At 46.0% G+C, this 21,779-nt stretch overlaps 1 protein-coding gene across 1 annotated transcript; it reads right to left on the bottom strand.

Annotated features, from left to right (window-relative positions):
• Positions 1-1,770: 1,770 nt before the first annotated feature.
• MAP6D1 (MAP6 domain containing 1) lies at positions 1,771-16,927 on the bottom strand. Its single transcript, XM_057374245.1, has 3 exons — positions 16,317-16,927; positions 6,541-6,658; positions 1,771-3,853 (listed from the first exon to the last, which is right to left on the bottom strand). The coding sequence occupies exons 1-3, from the start codon at positions 16,820-16,822 to the stop codon at positions 3,776-3,778; spliced, it is 702 nt and encodes a 233-aa protein (XP_057230228.1). The 5' UTR covers positions 16,823-16,927; the 3' UTR covers positions 1,771-3,775.
• Between the last annotated feature and the right edge of the window lie 4,852 nt (positions 16,928-21,779).

Genomic DNA, 21,779 nt, shown 5'->3' with positions numbered 1-21,779 from the left:
CCCTCCCCTCACAGAGACCCTCCCTCACAGCGCCCTCCCCTCACAGAGACCCCACCGCCCCCTGCCAGCGCTCGACACCTGGATGCAGAGGAACAAAAAAAAGTAAGGGAAGTTATCAAACTTCAGTCTTCTCCCCGCCCTGTGGGGAGGAGCCGTGGGTGTCGATGAACAGGCTAATACGCCGTGGTCTTTGGGAGTGCTACAGAGCTCCGTGTTGATGGTAAATCCCACAGAAGTGCCTCCTGCCCTGGAAGCAAATACGGCTTCTCTGGCCTGCATGGCACCATTTGTGTTAARCCAGGTTTGTCCTTAGGATCACACATTACCACAGTGGCCAAGGTAGAGGAAATGGGTATGAGTAAGGTAGAGGTCATAGGTTTGYATCTGATTGTTCACCCTCGAGGAAATCAGTACAATGGATAGAGAAATGTGCAGTTCATGAAAGCAGGTGAATCAGCAATGTGCTGCTTGTGGATTTTTCAGGTTCTTAACAAGAACTGTCCTGAGCAATGGAGTATTTCCCACACCAAAGCTTAACTTGAACATGTGGCAGTGCAGATATTCACTGCTCTGTACTCACCTTCAGCATCCTAACAGGCCAGGTGTCAGCAGGATTAAATAAAACAAGCAGGTTCRGTGTCACCCTAGAGGCAGTAAATTCTAAAGTTTCAGGTGTAAATGCTCCCTTTTAAAGGACATTTCTTTATTTGTCAAATAACCCTTATTTGCAGTGTGATTCACAGTTGAAAATCCTTGAGGGACTTGGACATGGGCCCAGAGTAATTGGGAAGACAAATACTAGTGTGAGAGCAGTGCTGGAAGCAATCCTGGCATCACGACTCCTTGAAATCTACAAAACTCACGTAGATTTGACTGCTTCAGAGGAACTTGGTGTGATACCTTTCAATCTGGCTGAGGCAGGCGTTTTTCATACAAAATCAGGTAAGTTGCAGACGTGGACAGCCAATGGCATCACCCAGGACCTTACAGTGGTAAGTACCTGCTCAGTTTTCCTTCTGTTCGTGGCTCATGTACATAATGCAGCAGCTTGCGAGCCTTTGGCTTTCTCCTGGAAGTTTTTTGAGGTGTAGCTAGAAGAGCTATTGCACTGTCTAGGGAAGGTGGTTATATCTTCAGCACTTTTACAGACTGAAACATTCTTGGGAATAACTAGAGCAATGGTCTCTTTTAACATTCAAAGCTATCACCTTTTCCTGTGATCTGTGTGAGATGGCAGAGTGAAACTGAGGTGAAATTTTAAAGAGCACACTGAGCACTRCAGAAAGGGGTCTTGAGAGCATGGTATCTACATCAGTGGATCTAACCTCTGTGCATTTGATAGAGAATGCAGCAAGTTGGTGTCACTGGTTCAGCCCCTTTTCCCCTTCATGGTCATGCACTGCTCGCTGAATAGTTTTGTTTCCCTTTGAAAAGTTCTGGGGAAAGTCCTGTAAGTGATGATGGATTCTTCAGCTGCGCTTTCAGACAGGCAGTTGGGCCACAGCTTCGAGTGTGCCTGGGAASCTGTCCTTGCTGCAGCATCGTGCCTGGGGGCAGGCTCAGGAGTAAGGCATTGACTGTGGATGGCTCTGAATGCATCCCTGAAACCTTGCTTGGTGGCCAGTGTGCCCTGCTGTCCTGCTCGTACAGCTGGTGAGACAAACATGCAGTGACAAATTGTACTGCAAGGTTGAATACCTGAGGGTTGTATTTTACAATAAAAAAAAAAAAGGAGAGAACCAATAGCCAAAATACATTTTATTAAATTAAATCCAGTCCATTTGATAAAATACAAGCTTATTATATTACCAATTTGTTTAAACCTGGGTCTTTTTTTTAAGAAATACAGTCAACTATGAAGAGATAATAGACAATTTCCTTTTTTCTTTTTTTTTTCCTTGCTGTTAATAAAGTCCAGGATTGAAATGAACTTAAACTGTTTGAACAAAACTGTTAAAAACATTATAAAGAGATTAAACAAGCAGATTGAATTCTTAGAAACATCTAACATGCAAAACTTTTAGCACAGTTTGAATGTTTCAAATGAATTTTCTGAAAAATGAATCTCCTGAAAAATCGTTTTGGCAAGCACTGGGATTACTGTAGGTTTCTCCAAGGATGAGTGTGGGAAGAGCCATCCCTTGTTCCAGCCAAATGCAGCTTACTGCAGGTGGTTCCCTATTCTGGTGGTTGTGTTCGGTCCCACTGTAGTGAACAGGGATGGCACCATTAAACTCTCACATAATGCAGTGAGAAGATGCTGTCTGCATATAKTCCAAGTACAATTCACATGCCAACAGCTCAAAAATTGTTCATATGGGAATTATCAGCAATGCATACCTTTTTGCAGAATCCCCAAAGTGCATTAAATCTGCCTTAGACTTCMGCTAGTAGGAAGGTCAAGAAAAAAATCCTCCTGTGTTAAAAGTCTGTTTCATTACAGATGAATGAATATCTAATCACTGTTCAAGTCTGAGGATAGTTTCCCTTTGTTCTAGACAACACACACGTGTTGTAAAMACAAAGTAGAAGATTTTCAATTTTTTTTCCAAAATAATTAGTAAATCCATTAAATAAGCAGTAGACTAATTATGTTGCATAAGTAATTGAAATAGAAATTGTAAAGTCTTGATGAACAAAGGCTAAAAAAATGGTTCCTTAAAACACGTGTACCTCAGCAAAAGTTAAATGCGCAGCAGTCTAAAAAAATCAGCTTCAGAACAATGACACTTGAAATGGCCTATCTTAAAAATGACAGATGGCTTACATTCTACATTACATTTTTCTTTAAGAAGAGTTTCTAAGTAACATTCGCTTGTGGTTGTTCCTAGCATTAGCATTACCAATATACAGGCAATAATTTAGGAATTTCAAGGCAATATTTTCCACCTTGCATATGCAAAGAGTTAACATTTATTAAAAGTATAAGCATATCCTTTTCATTAAAGGATCACAAATTGCTTTAGGTAAAATCCATTTATACACTATTTACAGTCACCCTAACAGCTATACAAATTACGTAAGTACCTTAGATCCTCTGGAAGAGTCTGGTGGGTGCCTGGCTGCACTCCTCTCCAAACCAGTTTGGTGCATTGCTGTCAGGGCTGTCTCCTGGAGTTCAGTCCCCTCTTGCTCCTGCACCAGCTCTCAGATTTTGTAAAATATGGGCCTTAAAGGCCCAAGACTCTGCATGTGGCAGATTTATTTTAGAGTTCAATGACATTGGCTTCCCCAGGTTCTAAAACAACTCTGGAAGTTCAGATCAGCCCCTTTGAAGCTGTAATTTCTGGTGATGCCATTTGAGGYCCTACTCCCGAAACCCCTCAAGAAGCTCAGAAGTCAGCAAAACTACTCCCTGTCTTTCAGTGGCCTACTTAGAGGGTGTTGTTAAATAAAACAGGTTTGGGTTTTAATTATCCATCCTACTTGCAATTGTTTTCCCTCCTACCCTGTGTATTTCTGTGTAGGGATGTTGCCTGCAATCCTGCCTTTGCTGCCCAAAGTCAATCTCCTAATGTGACGCCAGCTGGCATAGTAATGAACCTGCTCCTGTGAAAAACTAGGTCACTCCTTGCAGCRTGTTTTGCCAGTTCTGAACCAAGCGCTTTGCGGTTTGTTGTGTTAACAGAAAGTGTGTGTGCATATCATTAATCACTGGAGCTGCTTTTGATAACACCGGTTCTTTGATCTTAACACTCCTCATGAAAATTGCATAGTGATACATCTTAACAGAAACTCTGCGTTTAAGCTGCCTGGGTGTAAGGAGGGTCCAGGTTCACACGTTGAGGATCCGTGATGGCGCCTGGAAAACAGCAGAAGGATTGGGGGAGAACCTGGTCTTCACCTCTGGGATCTAGTGGGGTGAGGAAGGAAGAGAAACATTAGTGTGACACAGGATACATCTGTCTAGAGAGTCTGAGGGGCCTGGGGTGTTGTGAGGATCTATCTGCTCTCCCTSTAACCACTACACAGGCATTAGCCCTTGTCTGGGCATTAGTGAGACTGGCCTTGGTGTGCAGGGTGATTCAAGGGCAGGTGTGATGCTGGGCCACCAAGGAAGGCCTTGGTTGTTACCCAGCCCTTGGACCTTGAAGTGTTTGGTGTGATGGGGATAACCATGGCTGGGCAGGCCTTGTCTGGAGCCTGCCTCTGCAAGATGAAGAGCTGCCTCTTCAGAAAGCCCTGCTGACAAACATTCTATRAGCATCACAACAAATTCACAGCTGAACTGGTGCTGGATTAAGTGAAAGGAATTAGAGTGGTGTGTGTCTGATCCTTAACCTTTTGGAGAATGCCATCCAGGTTCCATAAATATGTTCCATTGCAATGCTTTATGGGGCTATAGTCTATGTCTGCTGTGAATAGAGGTGCAGACCTGGAGGACCCAAAGGAGAAAAMCTGGTTACTTAGCCATGCCAGGCTGTTAAACTGCAAGGACTTGGATAAGGATATAAACTTCTCAGGCCTGGAGGAAAGGCAGAGATAACAATGGTTTATTTCTCTGATGTCTGTGTAATTGGAATTTCAGGCTATATGTAGCTGCTGTAGTCATACTGAAGCATGAAGGGCACCTGGATGCTTCTGTCATCCCTAATGCTGAAAACTCCAAGGATTTGAAATAGGACTGGCCATAGATGTGCATCCAGCCCAGGAATCTGGCCATGACACATGAAARGGTAGAAAGCTCTGCTGGGTATGCTAATGGCACCATCCAAGCAGAGAAAGAAGTGCAAAACTACAGGCAAAGAGAGTATAGGGAAATAGGGAAAGCTATCGATCTATGTTTGATGTTGTTTCATTGTCTGTTTTTTTCCATTCCTCTGGGGATGCATCTGACACACTAAGCAGCAAGTGAGATGTCACAAACAGCATATGTACAGCTCAGTGGCTGGGGAGAGCCAGCAGCCTGAGTCCTACATGTAGGCTGTCAGGACACATAATAAACCTGATTCCTGCATGTCTGGCAAAGCCAGGGGCCTCAGGTAAGAGGGGAAGTCCTAATGGCCAAGTGTGAACCAGGGAGAGTCTGACGTCTGTTTGAACTGGTGGCTCCTTGGCACTGTCTTCATTCCTGACTCTGCTTTCCCATGTTGTCTGTTATAGAGACTGTGATTGTGCCCTCGGGCTCCAGGATGTGGGGCCTTTGCTTGCATGGTCCAGAATGTGGTGTCCTTGGTGATGTGTTTGTCTGGGATTCCTCGAGAACTGGGATAGGGACCCTCAAGGGTTTATCTAGCACCTCCTTCTTTGCATCCTCTCTGCCAAATTGGAAAACACTGTATTTTAACGCCTAAGGTCAAAATGCAAAATTAAATTAACAAGGGTYGAAATGCAAAGTTTAAGGCTTAAATACAAGGTCTACCCTCATTGATGYACCTCAGTAAACAGCCCACACTATTCAGAGCAAGGAGGAGGTTTTGGTGAGGTTTGCAAATTCTGTTTTGCCTGAGGTCACTGTCCCACTTTCAGCAGAGCTGGCTATACCCATCGTGAGCCTTGTCGCAGCAGTGTGCCGGCAATCCTCTACGGAGGAGGCACTTGACTATCTGCTGATTAAACACTTCTTCCTTGTCTCCTCCAAGGCAAAGATTTACTTTTTACATGTGGCCCTGGAGTAGCTACTGTTACCTCTACCAGCACGGCRCACTGCAGCTGGGGAATTCAGCCCTGGCCCTGGCTCAGCGTTTTGAGTCACTCAGTGCAGCTGGGAACAACTGTGGTTGGCTGGGCAGTGCTGTTCTCTTTGGTGGTCTAATGCAAAAAGCAGCTAAAAAAGAGCCTTGTCAGTGTGGACTTTCCTTTCTTGTGGGGATGGGGAGTGTGTGGGGTCCTGTCAGGGAAATTGCTGAGTACACAGTGTTTCCTCATGAGATTTTCAGTAGCACATATATTTCACAATAAGAAAATTATCTTTGCTGGTATAGAGAAACTCAAAGAAAAAATTGTAGAAACTGACAGGAGAATTCCMAGAAAGTCTCGGAGCTGTTCAGCTTTTCTGCACACCACAGCTAGGTCCTCCTTGGCATTCATAGTGGGGGCAGTTTCTGGCCACACCAGTAAGGGGATGTTTTGTGCTGTSTGGGCAGGTGCTGTTCCTTAGGCAGTGATCTGCAGAGATTCCCAGGCAAACACCTGTGCCCAGAGGTTGAATCTCACTCTGCTGCCCTAGTGCTAGTGCACACTGACAGCTACAAGGTAGTGCAGAAGGTGTTAATGGCACCTTAACACACAGAGAGGCAATGACACACACCTTGTACATAATATACAACTGAGGGAATCATAAACTTTGAACTTTCTGTCATGCAGTTTAAAATATTMATCTTGGGTTGAATTATGATCAGTTGCAGTATGACATTGTCTAGTRTGYCTTTCTGAAGGCAAGGGATGGCCACATTATGTAATGGGCAGTGACAAAACAGTAGTCAATGAGGACTTGGCTTTATCCTAGATGTACCACAGCCATCAAATATGAGGAGTTCCTGATGTGTACTTTGGGCATTATTCACATTGACTTTAGGATTTTTAAAAACTGTTAATTACCTTAAAGTCTGCCTTGTAGCTTGTCTCTTGAACAAAATGGTCTTCTGGGATAATGAAGCCTTGTTTTGACCTTATAGGCTTGGATGGTTTTGCTCCAGTCCATGGGCGATACTCTTGTCTGAAATGAGATTGTCAAGACAGAAGAACTCATAAACATTCTCACAGGGTACTTCTGCTCAGAGTGGTTGCAAAACCAGAAGTCAAGGTGGGATACAATCAGCYTGCAAGGCTGATCTTGTCTAATGCATACTGAGAATAAAAGAACTGAGCCTAGCAGCCTGTCTCTTTCAGAAAGCYCAGACAGAAAGATGGAACAAGGCATAGACTGGGCCAGCTGGATTCCCTGAGTTAACTCTTCTTTTATTCCTACAAAAAGTGCTCTCTCTTGGAGGTCATTGATGTTTTCCCCCTGGATAAGAAAAAGTCAGGGTGACTTTTTGTGTGATAGCTCACTGACCACTTACAATGTGAAATGTTGTCTGGTATGTTGGCCACTTACAATGTAGGACACCTTGGTCTGGTGTCTGGCCCTCACATATGCAGAGAGTGTGCTGATGTTCCCATACTTGGCTGTGGCTCTCTCAACAGCAGGTGTGTGTGCCAGTGTGTGCTGTGCTGCACAGCTGTGGCAGCTCAGYCTGAAATGCATCCAAAGGGAGACACCGTCTCAGCTGGCAGATGCTTATGCCAATGGTTTTCCTTCAGATAAGGCAAAGTGCTTTAAATMTGCATGATGATGTCTGAGAAGGCATTGCTGCTCCAAGAATAAGTCAGCAAAGGTCATCTGAGAAATGGGTGCAGAGACTGCACTGAGAAAGGGGCAGCATGTATTGAGAACACCAAAGAGCAGTATTTTAGGGTCTGGTTAAGTTCAGCTGCCAGCTCCCTTCTACAGCTTTCCCTCTGCTTCTCTGCACCCTTTGCCACAAACAGGCCTCACTAATACCCTTGCCGTTAGGACTTTCTGCATGCTGCAGTAGCAGCCAACTGAGCTSTCTTGTTGCTCAGAGAAAGACAGAAGTCTGCTCTGTTTATGTACGTATCTCTGGCAACCAATTCAGGCAGTTTCTGTAGCAAAAGGAGAGGTGACTGATCAAGATGTGACAATCTTATGTTCATACTCTGGCATGCTTCAATAACTGCATTTTACTATCTGCCTATACACAGGATCAAGGGGTAACACTGAGTCCTGCGCCATGCCCAGGCTAAGGAAATAGGCTTGTTTTAATGCATGAGATTTAGCTTTGATCACAGCCTGATTTTCATTTTTCCCAAGCATGCTATTTGCTATATTTATAATAGCTGCAAATTCCTCTTTTAAATATCTGATTTAAAGTGCCTAAGTGTGGAGTATAATTTTAGAATGCATAGTTTGGACTCGATCCCTTAGTATATTATGGATAATGTCCTATGGAAGAGCTTCCTGCTGTTGGAAAGAAAAACCAGGCCCCTGTCAGGGCTGTCTATGTGCATTGCAAATCTTGTTTATAATCAGTTTGTTCTTTCTGTCCTAAGCTGCCACCTTCTGCCTTCTCTGCACTRTGCTGTTTGGGCCTGCTCAGGCAGCAGGTGAGTGCCCATGCAGCTCCCCTGGTGCTGGTGGTGGGGTTCCTGCTCTCTTCTTCTTACACCTCAGGATAAGGCAGCACCTTTGAAGAAAGGTGATTTTGGCCAAGTGATGCCCTAAAAAGGCAATATTTCAGCAGGGAATCCCAGATGTGCGTGAATGCAGAGTTAAATCTGAGCTCWGTTCTGCTGCACAGCCAGAGGGAGGACAGAGCTACTGGGCAAAATACCAGCAAAATGGTACAAAACCATCAGTTACATCCCTGCAGTTTCTAGGAACTGGAACCTGCTGCTCCACATAAAGCCCAATTTTCTCAGGAATGCTGGTGGCATTGATTCCTAACCATTCATCCTTGTGCCGACTGGTCTCCCCACTGCAATGGAGTGTTTCCAGCTTTCAATGAATGACTGTGCTGCCTGTCTGTGCAGCCAACTCTGTCTCGCTGCTTTATAGCAGATCATTTGCTGATTTGGCAGGCCCCCAAACGCAGTCCTTTTGGATCACAAGACCCTCATTTTGGCTGGAAGTCAAACCATTCTCCTCTCAGCCTGGATAGTCAAAACTATTTTTGAGGCACCTACATGCACTGAGGAAATGCTCCCCACAGAATCAGAAACATAAGGGCAGATACAGCCATGGCCCAGACCACAGCAGCACTTCTGATTTGGAACCGGGGTTTTGCTCTGGGGGAACCCAGAACTCTGAGCCAAAATTGGAGGGCTGGGCAAAACAGAGACAATTTATCTCCTTTTGAGGGGGAGTACTTGAAACAAAACAAGAAAGAAATATTATAACCTTTGGTCGAGAAAGTGCACCTAACTAAATTTGCTCTGCCTCTAAGCTTGCAGGACACATGTTCGCATCTCCAGCTGCATAGCCAAGAGTCAGAAGGAACACAAGCCCAAATACCAGTCTGGTGGCTTGACTAGAAATCAGGCTTGGAGTCATGAGTGGAGTCAATCTGATCAAAGCCTGGGGAAGAGGAATGACCTTTTCTTAATGTTCCTTAGTTTAAGATGTCAAGTGACAAGATTAGTGACTGTCTTCCTTCCCCTTTGTACCCTGTGTAGTGTGACATCCAGCTGCTGCTGGGGATCTACATGCAAGGCTGACTTGCTGCTGGAGATTGTCATCCTTCGTGCTGCAGCTCTTTCCTCCTCCCCTTGTGCATAGACAGCAGCAGTTGTCAGGTTATTTCAGGACTGCAGGGACCTGCAGTGGAGGGAAAGTAGCCTCCAGGCCCTTAACTCAGTGACCGGGCTCTTTAGGTACTGTTTTGTCCTCCACTTGTACAACCTGGAGGTGAGATTTTTGATCTCTGTAAATAGAAATGGCCCAGTGGTACCTGAAGTACTAAACCACTGGGGTTGTGAAAGAGAAAGGCCTCCTGAGTAGCAGGCTTTAAAACAGTATGGATCAAAAGGGAAGGGCTGCTTTTTGTGTACTGCTGTTTCTTTACCTCCAACTCACTCTAGGAAGAATTAAGAACTAGRAAGAATTAAGAAGCAGGTTTTTGCATGTGGGTTGCCCCTGTGCTTTGATSATATAAATCACTGCTTTGTCAACTGTTTCTTTGCTCTTTCTCAAAATTGCTTAACAGAGCCTGAGAAAAGGCATTTCTTTTGTAATATGTGGGGATGTGTCTGCAGGGGAAGGTTTGAATCAGTGCAGTGTGGAGGGGGAAGCTTAGTGGCCTGGTGGGACAGTTTAACCCCTGTGGTGATGWGAGATGGAGCAAGTGGGAGTACAACTAATGTATAGGTTAGAAACAAAAAAAAAAAGGCACTGGACTATTAATTACCAGAGTGTTGTGATGCAGCCCAGCTTTGATGAGAGCTGTTTCACTGAGCTGGTGTTTGTGCCATCTCCCCCCCTGGGTGAGCAGGACTGCCTGTACCAGGCTGTTGAACAGTTGAGATACCCTCACCATGATTCACTGTGTGGCCTTGCAGACTTCAGGGCATGATTTGGGAATGATGGATTTGGGATTGGTCCTTCTATTCTTTCCAAACACAGTGTGTACTGCTGCTGCAGCTCAAGTAGGCTGGATTCTGCGAACTACATGATGGCCAGCCTGTGTGCTGCCTCCAGCTCTTCCCTCGTTTCATGTGCTCCACTAATGTTTTCTGGTTTGCAGAGAAAGCTGCCTGCAAAATCCTTTTTATTTCACTGACCTAGAGAAAATCTACCTAGAAAGCTTTTTAATCTCCACCAAGGTGGAAACCACTTCTGCTAGGCATAGGGACACAGGCAGTGGGAATCCCAGCTGTGCTGTTTGCAATGCTGGGGCTGTTGTTTCCATCCAGATTTATCTTCAGCATTGATAGTCATACAGCACCAATRCCAGAACAGTTGTCATTTTAGTACCTCATCTTTATGTCACAGTTTGCTTCGCATGATTAATTATCAGTGGCAGTTCTGAGCYACTGCATTACATTTTTTAAGAATTGGAGAGAAAGGCTCATTCTTTATAGCTGACTGTAACTCAAAGCTATGCTGCCTGACCTAGTCTGTGTTCATTCCCCTGCCATCTTCCTTCTCATACACAGCACACCAGTGAGAATTAAACAGCATAATAAACATTCTTCCAAATTTCCCTTTAGAAGGAAACTTGTGTGCACAGCTTGGGGTGTCTTTTATTTTCTTTTCGAAGTACAAACCACTCTAGATGTCCTCTGGGGAAGCCAGACTGGTGTGAGAGGGATTTTGGCAGAAGGTGTGGAGTGTGAAATGCCTCCCTGTTTGCAACACAGCTCTTTGCAAGCTACTGTCAGGGCCATGCATCTAGTTTGCCCAGGCAGTGCTCTCCCAAGGGACAGGCTAAGTCCACTTGCTGGCAAAGACCTCTATAGGTCAGAGAGGGTGCTGTGAATCTCTTGGCAAATGGGGGATTGCAAAATGTTACAAGTTATGGTTGCAGCAAGAGCTCTGCATAACAGAAAAGTCAGGAGGCCTCTTGGATAATGGAGCCATTAAACTGCTTCTCCTCTGAGCTGTGTCTCAGACATCGGTGGGGTGCCCTTCCAATCCTTGGGCACAGGGGCAGATTGCACCCATTCTCCAAAGARCCCAGCATGAGGATAGAAATGGGGGAAAGGAAAGGCTGAAGGAGGGAAAAAAATAGAGGAGTAGAGAAGAGACATAGCAGAAAGATAGAGACCAGCACACATGAATTRCAGAGGAGGAAAAGCAGAAGTCACCTGGGTATTTCCTGTCTCAGTTCTCATCTCCAGTAACGTCAGGCAGTACCTGGAGCTGTTTGTAAGTCACAAGAAGGAAGCAACAGCAAAAGACTTGAATGAAAGTASAAGACAAAAACCCTAAGACTCAACTGTTGTCTTAGGGTGAGTTTTAGGGGCTTGCTTTGCTCACAGGCAGATTCCCAAGGAAGGAGCACATATACTGGTGTGACAGGACAGGCAGCTGCTTCACTTTTATCAGAACTCTGTGACTGAGGATGTGTGGGTTGGTCTGAAGGTCCTGACTTTTGCCATTAACCCACTTTCCATTCTTTCACTCTAACCTAAGGCTGAGTGGACTTTGAGTGGAGGAAATTCCTTCTACTTTAAGGAACATCTTTGAATCCTGCATTTCAGTTCTACAGCATAGTTTGCACAACAAGCCAGCTTCCCTTGAGCCCCTATTCCCAGCCCTGCTGTGTCTCTCCTCACACACCTCCATGCCCCTCCAAGCCCCGCACCCTGCCCCAGCCAGGCTATGCAGTGCAYGGTGAGTCTCTCTGGATCCATCCCAATTCCCATACCAAGCAAGCTTACTTCTCAAATAGCRTAAAAATCAGAGGCTTGAGTATTAATTTCCCCAAGCAGCGAGATACTTAAGAATGTAAAGATAACTGTAAGCCTTGATTATAAAAGATTTACTGCTATTATTAAGGATAAGCATGCCTTTAAAGATCTTGCTGGATCAAGGATGGAGCTCCTCATACACAGTACTRTTAACCCTGCCGGCTCAGGTGCATGCTCTGATCCCAAACATTGCTGAACACAGGTGCAGGTATTTTCTGAAGCGTTTTCCAGAAGCTGGCAGGTTCCTGAAGGGAAAACTGATGTCTGTAGTGACTTACAGCGTAGCCCAGCCCTGGCCCTGGCAGAGATGCTGTGCCTTCATCCCTTCTAACAAGGTAAGAAGATGACATCCAGAGAACAGAGCCAGCTGGAGATACCTGCTGACAGCACCAGACTCTGTCACCCTCTGTTAAGGGWGCTAAGTAAAGCACTTCTCTATTTCTAGAATGTCTGCTAAATGCAATCAAGACCTAGTACAACAATTAATTGTGTGCAAAGCCAAAATTACACAGCACCTGCAAGTTATTGCTGAAGGGAGAAGTCACTTCCRTGACATCTAAGGACAAACCCTTGGGAAGGTGCAGAGGCCACTCAGCACTTTCTTCTGCCTCCTCCAGCATCAGTAAGGTGTAATCTACTGCAACCCTCTGCAGCAGTCCCTGGGATCTTTTCACAACTGGAGCACATCCCATTTTAGCCTTTCAAGTGTAGCTTCTATCGATTTGCCTTGGCCTGTGTGCCTGAGCTCCCATAATGCAGCCCCATTGGGTTTAATTTCATTCAGTGCCTGCAGAACTCCAGCCAAAATTCAGGGACTGGAGGGAGACAGAATCTGCCCAAAGATCTGGGGACACAGGGCAATAGTTTGTAGGGCAGGCAGGTGTGCTATCCTTCTACCTTTTATTCAGCTGTTATTTCAAAATTTTAAAAACCTGCTTCCTTGGGRGTACAGGTATTCTTCCAACATCTCCCTTCACCTTCATCTTTATTCTGGCTATAGAAAGATTCCTCTAGTCGTGGTCACTGATCCCAGAGATTTGTTTTGTTCTGGGAAGTGCCAGGTCATGCTGACCAGCTTCACCATGTACAGAGAGTTTTGTGTGCAGCTGAGTTTCCTTCTGTGCTTAAAGCAGAGTGCAGAATAAAGTCTTACAGGAGATACATAAAAGCTCATCAAATGGTGCTGAATGTTACAGGGGACTCACCACTACACTTGGGTGCTTCACAGAAACAAACACAGTAGGTTGTCATAGCCAAAATTCCTGAATTAAAAAAAAACACACTACAAAACTTAAAAAAGAATCCTAACACCTTACAGAGTTAAGCAAGAAAACCACTATTGCCATTAAAAGCATGGAGTGGACCACGTATCAATGCCAGCTCTTCTGAACTATCCTGTTCAAGACAGACTTGATTTCTCTTTCATACTAAGCAAGCCCAGACAGCTGCTGAGATCTGACAGAGTGACCAAGTACAGGTGGAGGSGACTGACCAGCACTGCCCACACTGCAGGAGCCAATCCTGCCCAGAAGAGCCTCCGGTGCCTGCCTAACACAGCTGTGCACAGAACCTGCTGAAGAACCTGCAACACAAAGGACTGAAATGAGCCATTTCTTGGGAGAGTGAACAGAGGTTCCCATGCAGAGAACCTGATCCTAAGGGCTGCCCTACCTCCTCACTGGGCTGGAAGGGCTGATACTCCTGCAAGCAGAAAAGCGGGGATCTCCCCAAGTTCTCCCTAGCAAGGCAGTGAGTGTGTCTTACAAATAATAATGTGTTTTCATACCTTTGCTCCTCTCTACCATCTATTGCAGTGGTCACTGCCTGCATGTCTTTGTAGGACACACTCCCCAACCCCTCCAAAGACATCATGTGTTTCACCAGCCTTCTCCTCAGGACACARTGGCCCTTAGTAAGAGAAACCCCCTTGCTCTGCCTCTACCACACTTGATCTGACTTTCCTGATGCCTTCTCACTTCTGGAGGGGTACAGCCTACAAGAAGTAGGGCAGATCCCTATTGCCAGATTGCAGTGGGGCTGTGTACAGCCACCAAGAGACAGTTTAATGAACAAGGAAGGTGTTTATGGTCTTTGGTAAAGAGGAAGATGAAGAATATCAATCCTTAATGGTGCTGTTTGGCTACTACCTGAATATTGGACAAATGTTGGCAGACTGCCATGCTGCCTTTGGAAAATAAGGTAAGAGGAGAGGAGTGAACTGTAGTTCACTCTAGGTTTTAGTGGAAATGTCCTTGTGGGTCATGAGTGTTCAGCTTACCAAAGGTGGGTGTACTGTCATCACACCTTCCCTTCTTCAGACTGCAGGAGTGGTCCTYGGGCTTTGCCATGACTGAAGCTACCAAATGCAAACCCAGTGCCCCAAGTGTAACTGAAAAGGAGTGTGAGTAACTCTAAGCACATACTTGGCAGGCTTTTTTTGTTTGTTTGTTGTTTTTTTTTTTAATGAGAAAAAGGGAAAAAAAAAGAAAAAACCCTCTTGCAGCCTGTGAAGCTATTGTGAACCTTTCTGCTGCTGCTTGTTGTGGTTCCTGTGGGCTCAGTGGTCTGGGGACTTCAATGCGATGTTGTACCAGATGATAATCTAAAGAAACTGGGAATTACCGGAATAAGGCAAAAGTGGTTTGATTTATATAGTTCTGTCTGCATCAGTTGTTTACCATGCCTTCAAACAGCTTAAAGGTTTTACACAACTTTTTCTTGGTTTGGCTGCCCTGGCTTGTGCCTCCATCCTTCTCATGCACTGCTCCTTTCAGCTGTGAGGAGTTCCTCAAGTCTGTTTGTAAAATTTGTTTTGGTTTGCATGTTAGTAAGTTGCCCCAGCATGTACTTTGTCATGTGATCATGTGATGTCATGTATATATGTGTATACTTCTTGTTCTTTGATGACAGTAGTTGAGAGCCCTGTGTAAGAACAGGCAAGTCAGAGGGAAGGAAGGTGAGAGAAGTGACCCTTTGTGCATTTGAACAGCTCTAGGAATGCTGTGGCTCTAATGCAGGCTAATGCAGCCTTCCTCTGGAGTCAGGCTGAAGAGGCAGGGGAGGCTTCAACAAGGTGGAGATGGATGTGTTTCTGAAAGATGAATCTTGCTAGTCTTGTTCTGCACGGATTTCTCTGAAGTAATTCCTTGCTGCTTTTAAATTGGAAAGTGCTTTGCTTCAAAACCAGTAATTACTCTGTGACTGTCCTGTGAGATGTGGCAAAGGAGAAAATAGCACATAAATTGAAGCACTGCAGTTATCCTTTCACCATCTGCATTTAACTGCACATAGAGCAGGACAGCTGCCTGTGCAGGAGGAGTAGGATAAGCAATACCACTGTACAGGCTGGTAATCCTCCCCAGGGCCCCAGTCTGTCTTAAAAGCACTGTGATAAATAATATAATGAATTGCAGTGATGAAGCGAATTGTCTCCCAGGTACATAATAATAGCTAATAAGTGCCTAAATACTTGTGACTCTGTTAGAATAGGAATAATTACTCTATTAGTATACCTCATAGGTATATTAAAACCTGCCAAACATCATTATGAGGGAGCATGTGGTAACAACATGAAACTGATAYAATATTCAACAGCAGTATTATAGGAGCTGAAATCCCTCTCCTCCCATGGGGGRTGTCAATGAGAACAAAAGTTGAATTTAGGTGCATCCCATCTAACTGCTTGTTCCACAAAATAAGCATTGGTAATCAGTCATACTGTTCAGAGGGAAAGGAAGACATSAATAACATAAGTCACTTAATTTTTAAAGCCTCTGAGACAAAGTGMTTTGTGACAATCTTTTCCATTGCCCAATAGATGACATAGGGGATATATCCCGCAAATGTCTTCTTGTCTGACTAATCTTTTAAGGCTGTAATTTGGCTCGCCTCGAATGTCGCATTCCAGGAGTTTTAAAGGGAAGACGATGATGGCAGTAAGGGATGCTACTGATGGGCACGGACGGGACGCRGGCAGCTCCGGCTGTCGGAGGTGCTCTGTCTCCCGGCAGCGGGTGGGTAAAGCGCTGCTGCGCCAGGAATGGCATCATGGATCCCACCCGGGCGTGCTCCCTCCTCTCCGTGAGCGCGGGGCGGGAAGCGGCGCGCACTGAGGCAGGCTCCGCTGCCCCGGCAGGCAGAGGCGCCTCCGGAGCCAGGCACYCCCGCCCGGGGCGTAAGCGATGCTTTTATGGGCCGCACTTCCAAAAGCAAAGGCGGCTTCGGTGAGAGGCTGAGCCCGTCGGCGAGGCGGCAGCCCCCGTACCCCTCCCCTCGGTGGCGGCTCCCCCGCGCCGCGGCCGCCCGCCGGCATCCCCGCCCCGCGCTGCGGAGGAGCGTCCCCCGCCCGCGGCAGGAGCAATCCCGGCTCGGGGCGGAGCGGAGCGGTAGCCAGGCCCGGTTACCTGTAGGAGGTGGTGTGGCTGCTGTCCGCCTGCGAGCGCGGCCGGAGCTGCTCGGGACCGTCGACCGCCGGTCTCCCGCCGCCGCCGGGCAGGGCGCAGGCGGCGCGTCCCGGGGCGGGCTGGGGGGCGGCCCCGTCCCTCCCGCCGCCACCGCCGCTACTGGCGCTGACCCAGGGGAAGGCGTCCCTCCTCGGGAGGGGCCACGCTCTGAAGTCCCGCCGGTACTGGGTCTCCGCCGCGAAGGGCTCTTCAGCGGCGGCCGCCCGGCTCTTCCTGCGGCCGCTCGGCTTCCCGGCGGCRGCGGCTGAGTCCCGCGTGCGGCGCGCCGGGGCGGACGGGCGAGCGCTGCCCCGCGGAGGGGGCCCGCCGCGCTGGGGCGGCCCGTCCTCCTGCTCCTCGATGTCCGAGTAGTTGTGGATGGTGAGCGGCACAGAGAGGTCGGACTTGTCCAGCTGGCTCCAGAAGCGGGCCAGGCAGCACACCCGGCTGATGCAGGGCCAGGCCATGGCCGCGGCCGCAGCCCCCGCCTCGCCCGCAGCGGCGCCCGCGGCTCCGGCGCCCGCAGCCGGCCGCGCTCCCGGCTTCAGCCCTCATCGGCGGCAGCCCCTCCTCCCGCCGCCCCCTTCCCCGGTAACGACACCCCCTCGCCGGGATTACGGCCCGCACACGTGACCCGGCTGCCGGCGGGAGCCCCGTGCAGCTGCGGGGACTGGCGGCGGTGCGGAGTGGGGGGAACGCTGCCAGGACCGGACCCCGCCGGGCTGCGCCCCTCCGTCTGCCTCCGGGGGGGACCGGCTCTGCCCATGCTCGTTYGGCTCTTGCTGTCTGTCGATGCTTCAGGAGCCGCTCTGTGCYCGGGAGCGCCGTAGCACTCCCAGTGACGGGCACCGGCCAGGCGAGGAACGCTGCTCCGCGCTAGCTGAGTGCTACTGCTCAATTATACCTTCGAGGCAGCCGTAAACAATTAGGATTAGAGAAAGCGTTTGTATGCGAAACCTGGCGCTTATAAAATATATGATCTGGGTAAGAATCAGCAGCCTTGCGATGTTAGTTTCCAAGGGTAGCATACAGCCCCCCACCTCTCTTAATCCCCCTCCATTTACATTGACAGTTTAACCAATTCACTTTTCAAATACTACCTATTGACTAACATCCAGGCATCTGTTATGTATCTTAATATAGGGCCCATATCCTTTACTGTTCGCCGGAGACTGCAAATTACAGCTTTCCTTTTGTACATTCAGGTTCAAAACCAAACAGTCCTGGCACAAAACATTCAAACTGACGGAATCACATCGGGAATAAAGTCCRGCTTTTGAAATTTGACATCTTGTGGCCTGTAGCCATTATTACATAATGSTCCTCCACAATTCCCCATTCAGTGGGTTATTACTAAAGCTGAATCTCCCAAAAGGTCACCAAACTGAAATGCAAGGCTGTAAAAGTGAAAAATGCAGATAAACTGATACGCCACCTATTAGAAAATAATCTGTTGAAAGGCTAACTGAACAGGCATTTCATTTTAGAATGTAATAATCTAATAACAGGTGGTTATCTGATAAGGATAATGGCTTTACATTGAAAGAGGGCAGGTTTAGGTTAAATAGTGGGAATAAATTCTTCCTAATGAAGGTGGTGAGGCCTTGGCACRGGTTGCCCAGAGGAGATGTGAATGCTCCATCCTAGAAGTGTTCAAAGCCAGGTTGGMCRGGGCTTGGAACGRYCTGGGATAGTGGGTAGTGTCCCTGCCCGTTGCAGCAGGGTGGARTGAGATGATATTTAAGATCCCTTCCAAACCTAACCCACATCATTCTATGAAGCTTTAATAAAAAATTAATTATGCAGTGGAACTTGAGAAGGTAAGATTTATTGCTTCGTTTGACCCGAGCATTTTCTATCCTGGTGTATTAGCACCTCTCTTCAGTCCAGATTTGCACCTGCCCCTGGTGGGAAGGAAGACTAGAAGTGTGGATATGGACTAGGGCAGAACCTTTCCTTGAGTATTTGGCCTCTCTCTGAAACACAATAATGGGATGAAACGAAATTTCATTGCAGATGATGCTGTTRTCCTAAATATCTGATTAAGCACTTGCCCCCGCTGCTAACAGTTTTGATTTCACCACCACCCCTCCTCACATGTCAGCTGGGGCAAGGAGACTCAGAAACATCAGGTAAAAACATTTTGATCTCACACAGAACTCTTGTCACAATATTATATAGGCCATTGGATATTGTTTCATTTGTTGTCTGAAAAACCCACAAACATAATTTTACTTTTAGGAATATGCAGGGAGACATTTATTCATTTTCTGCTGTTCTTGGTTTTGTGGAACTGCTCTGTTCTCCATTGTAATTTTTAAAAATAAAACTTATCTCGTTAAGATAAATAGGCTACAGCCATGGGAGAAAACAGAACATCTGCTTTACCATGTTATCACTGGCACAGTACAAATGAAGCTCTGATCCTTGTTCCTAGGCCTGACTTAGCAAAATACATTGGCGAATAAATCGGATGTCTCTGCTCATCCTGTGCCTGACGCTTCCTAGTACTGAGTTCAGCTCTGGCACTGCATGTCTCAGAGCCCACCTACAGCATCAGGGAGTGCTTTGAGCAGCTGCTCATCACAGCTTGTAGGATGAAATTGGCACAAAGGCTAACTCAGACAGGAAAACCAGAAGATGCTGGATGAGATTAAAAAGTTGTCTGCATTTAGAAGATTTGTCATGATTAAAAGCTTGGGAGGAGGGGGGGTGGAATACTGCAACAGTAAGACAAAAGCCATCAAATCAGAAAGCAAAACAGCTCTTGCTGCCAGGAATGGGGGCTGAAAGCTCGAACAGTTTTAATTCTAAAATGAAACTCCRGTAGAGCAGATCACTGCAACAAATTATTCCTTAAACATGGCAAGGCCAAAGCAGACTTTAAAGCCAAAGGAAAAAGGATGAAGAATTGTGTCTCTGCATGATTAACTRTGACTTTATACTTATTGCTATTTTCCTACACAAACACTAGCTGTTGTCTCTGCCAAGTGTCTGCATAATCACCACATTGTATTTTTATTCACAATAATCTCTTTGAAAAGGGAGGGGAAAGTCTTTCCATGTGGTTGGTTTTGTTTTAGGTGGTTGGTTCTTTTTGTTGTTTCTTCTAGGGTTGGATTTTGGGTTTTTTTTCCCTTTGTTCTTCTGATTTGTCATTCAAAGGTGTGACTAAATGCTGAAATACTGACATATGCTGATTTGCCACATATTGCAAGAAGGGTATTTACTTGCCAGAAAGGTATCTTACATTAGAGAGCTGTTGAAAGTCCAGGGCATTCCTTGTCAGTGGCTTGAGAACAGACTTTCCTATTGCTGTCAAAGACAGAAGAGAGTTTGCCTTTCCCAGACACTGCTGCAGAAAGGCTCAGCATACAAAATGRCATGAAACTCACTGCTTGRCCACATGAAGATTTTTGTACATTACATGTACATGTTTACACACCTCTATGGTCTCTTTGAATGAGGAAAATTGAGACAGTGAACAACCTTTAGAGGGGTGGATGCTCTTATGCCTGGTTAGGGTAAAGCTTAGGTATGATACTCTCAAACCATRGCCACTGGTTGAAAAGCTGCTGACTTCCAAACCTCTGTGGCAGTTCCAAGATGTTTTTCAGGCACTTTGAGTCCTCTCCTGCAAGCTGAAAGGGTGCAGCAACATGCTGCAGGGAGGCTAACACAGCACTAGTGGAACTTCACTCTGCAGATGATACAGGGGCATGAAGTATTGGTTGCTATGTTGAAGAACTTAGATCACAACTTTGGCTTGTTCTACTAGACATGTAAAATATGTCCTTCAGGTTTTATGAACTGTATTTTCTGGAGTAATACTCACTGCTGCTTTCAGCTGGGATCTCTGAAAAACTCTCAACAAATACATAATTGTTGAAGAGATGAGGTAAGTTGTTAAATGGACTAGAGGTAACACAAGGGAGAGAAGGGGAGAAAAATCAAAGGAGTAGACAAACATAATGGATGCAAAACCAACATGTGAAGTAGTCTGAGGTATGGCTTTTGAGCTTCTCTGGCATGAAATACTCCCTTAGGACAAGCCTGTTCAGTGGCCGTTCTCGGCTGCTGCTCCCTGGCTGTGCTGGCAGCAGCGCACTCGCTGCATGTTCGGCTGCCCTCTCTCTGCTGCAGGCAGGGCTGCACTGTGGCTGAAGTGCTGAAAACTGGCATGCTTGTCCAGAGTACCACAGCACAAAGCAGGAAAGGGGAGTAACTGGTAAACTGATAAGCCAGAAAACTTCTACAGCAGAGCAAAGGAGTTTTAGGTACTCCAGCTCCTTAATTTTTAAAGTGCTTATGTTGACAGGCACACGAAGTTACAAATCCTTAAGTGCCTCATTTTTCTAATGGAGAAAAAAATTTAAACAAGCACTGGACCTGTGACAGAATTTACACTAACTTTGTACTCCATCATTTACTAAAACTGCTGCCAATTGAGCATTATGTATTCTTTATCCCCACAGAAAATGCAATTTATGTGAAACACTGTTGAAAAGTAAAAACACCCACAAATTGCTTCTSACAAAAGCAACATATTCTTTGGCAGGTCAGTCCATCTGGAAGGACTAATTCAGCAAACAGGGAAGAGTTAAGGGCTTGAACCCAACCAGCTTGTACGTAGGCAGATTTCTCAGCCTTTTGCAAGGGGTTCAATATCACCCTTGCAGGACAGAGAGAGTAGCACCATACCCCAAATCCAGTTTTTACTTTTAAAATAGGAAACTGGTYATGGTACTACCCTCCAGTTTACTTYAGTATTTACTTCTGGTTACAGTGTTGGTGATCTCAGGCACCTTATTTATTTTTGCTGAAGCTGCTTATTTTCTAAAACTGGGAGATTCTGAACCAAATGTTACAGGTTTAAACATCTTAGAAAAACCTGAAAGGAAACTAACAACAGGACAGCTTAAAGAATACGTGRAAAGAATACAGAAAGCCCTATAGCTCATGGCAGAATACCAAAAACCACAGTATGTTATTGTTACCCTGCATGTAGTTATGAAAAGGATATCAATGTAGTAAAATCTAACATGATCTGAAAGCTTGTTGGGAATAGACAAAAATGAAAAACACAAGTAGACTAAGCCACAGCTGACAAATAAAGCTGGACCATTAAACCRGTACATAAGCCTTGGCAAACAATCCAGTATTGCTTCACGTATTTTAAGTTTCAGATCAAAAGAGCCCATTGCCTTACTTCATCCAATCTTTTCAACAATAAAAACCACTCAACTTTACCATATTAACCTTATGTTCAGTCCAACTTATCCAAAGTGTGYCTTCTATGAAAGCACCTTGTATTGTCTGGCAGACATTAGGGTYGTGTGTGAGCCATTAACTTCCTCAGTTTTGAAAATATTTATCTTCCTAAATATTAACCAGTTGTTCCATTGTACCATTTTTTTATGACAA

The sequence above is a fragment of the Malurus melanocephalus genome, unplaced genomic scaffold, assembly GCF_030028575.1.
Source record: "Malurus melanocephalus ecotype Western Australia unplaced genomic scaffold, MMel_1.1 scaffold_220, whole genome shotgun sequence".
Taxonomy (NCBI): Eukaryota; Metazoa; Chordata; class Aves; order Passeriformes; family Maluridae; genus Malurus; species Malurus melanocephalus.
The sequence above is the reverse complement of the archived record's forward strand: the minus strand, read 5'-3'. Positions and strand labels throughout refer to the sequence as shown.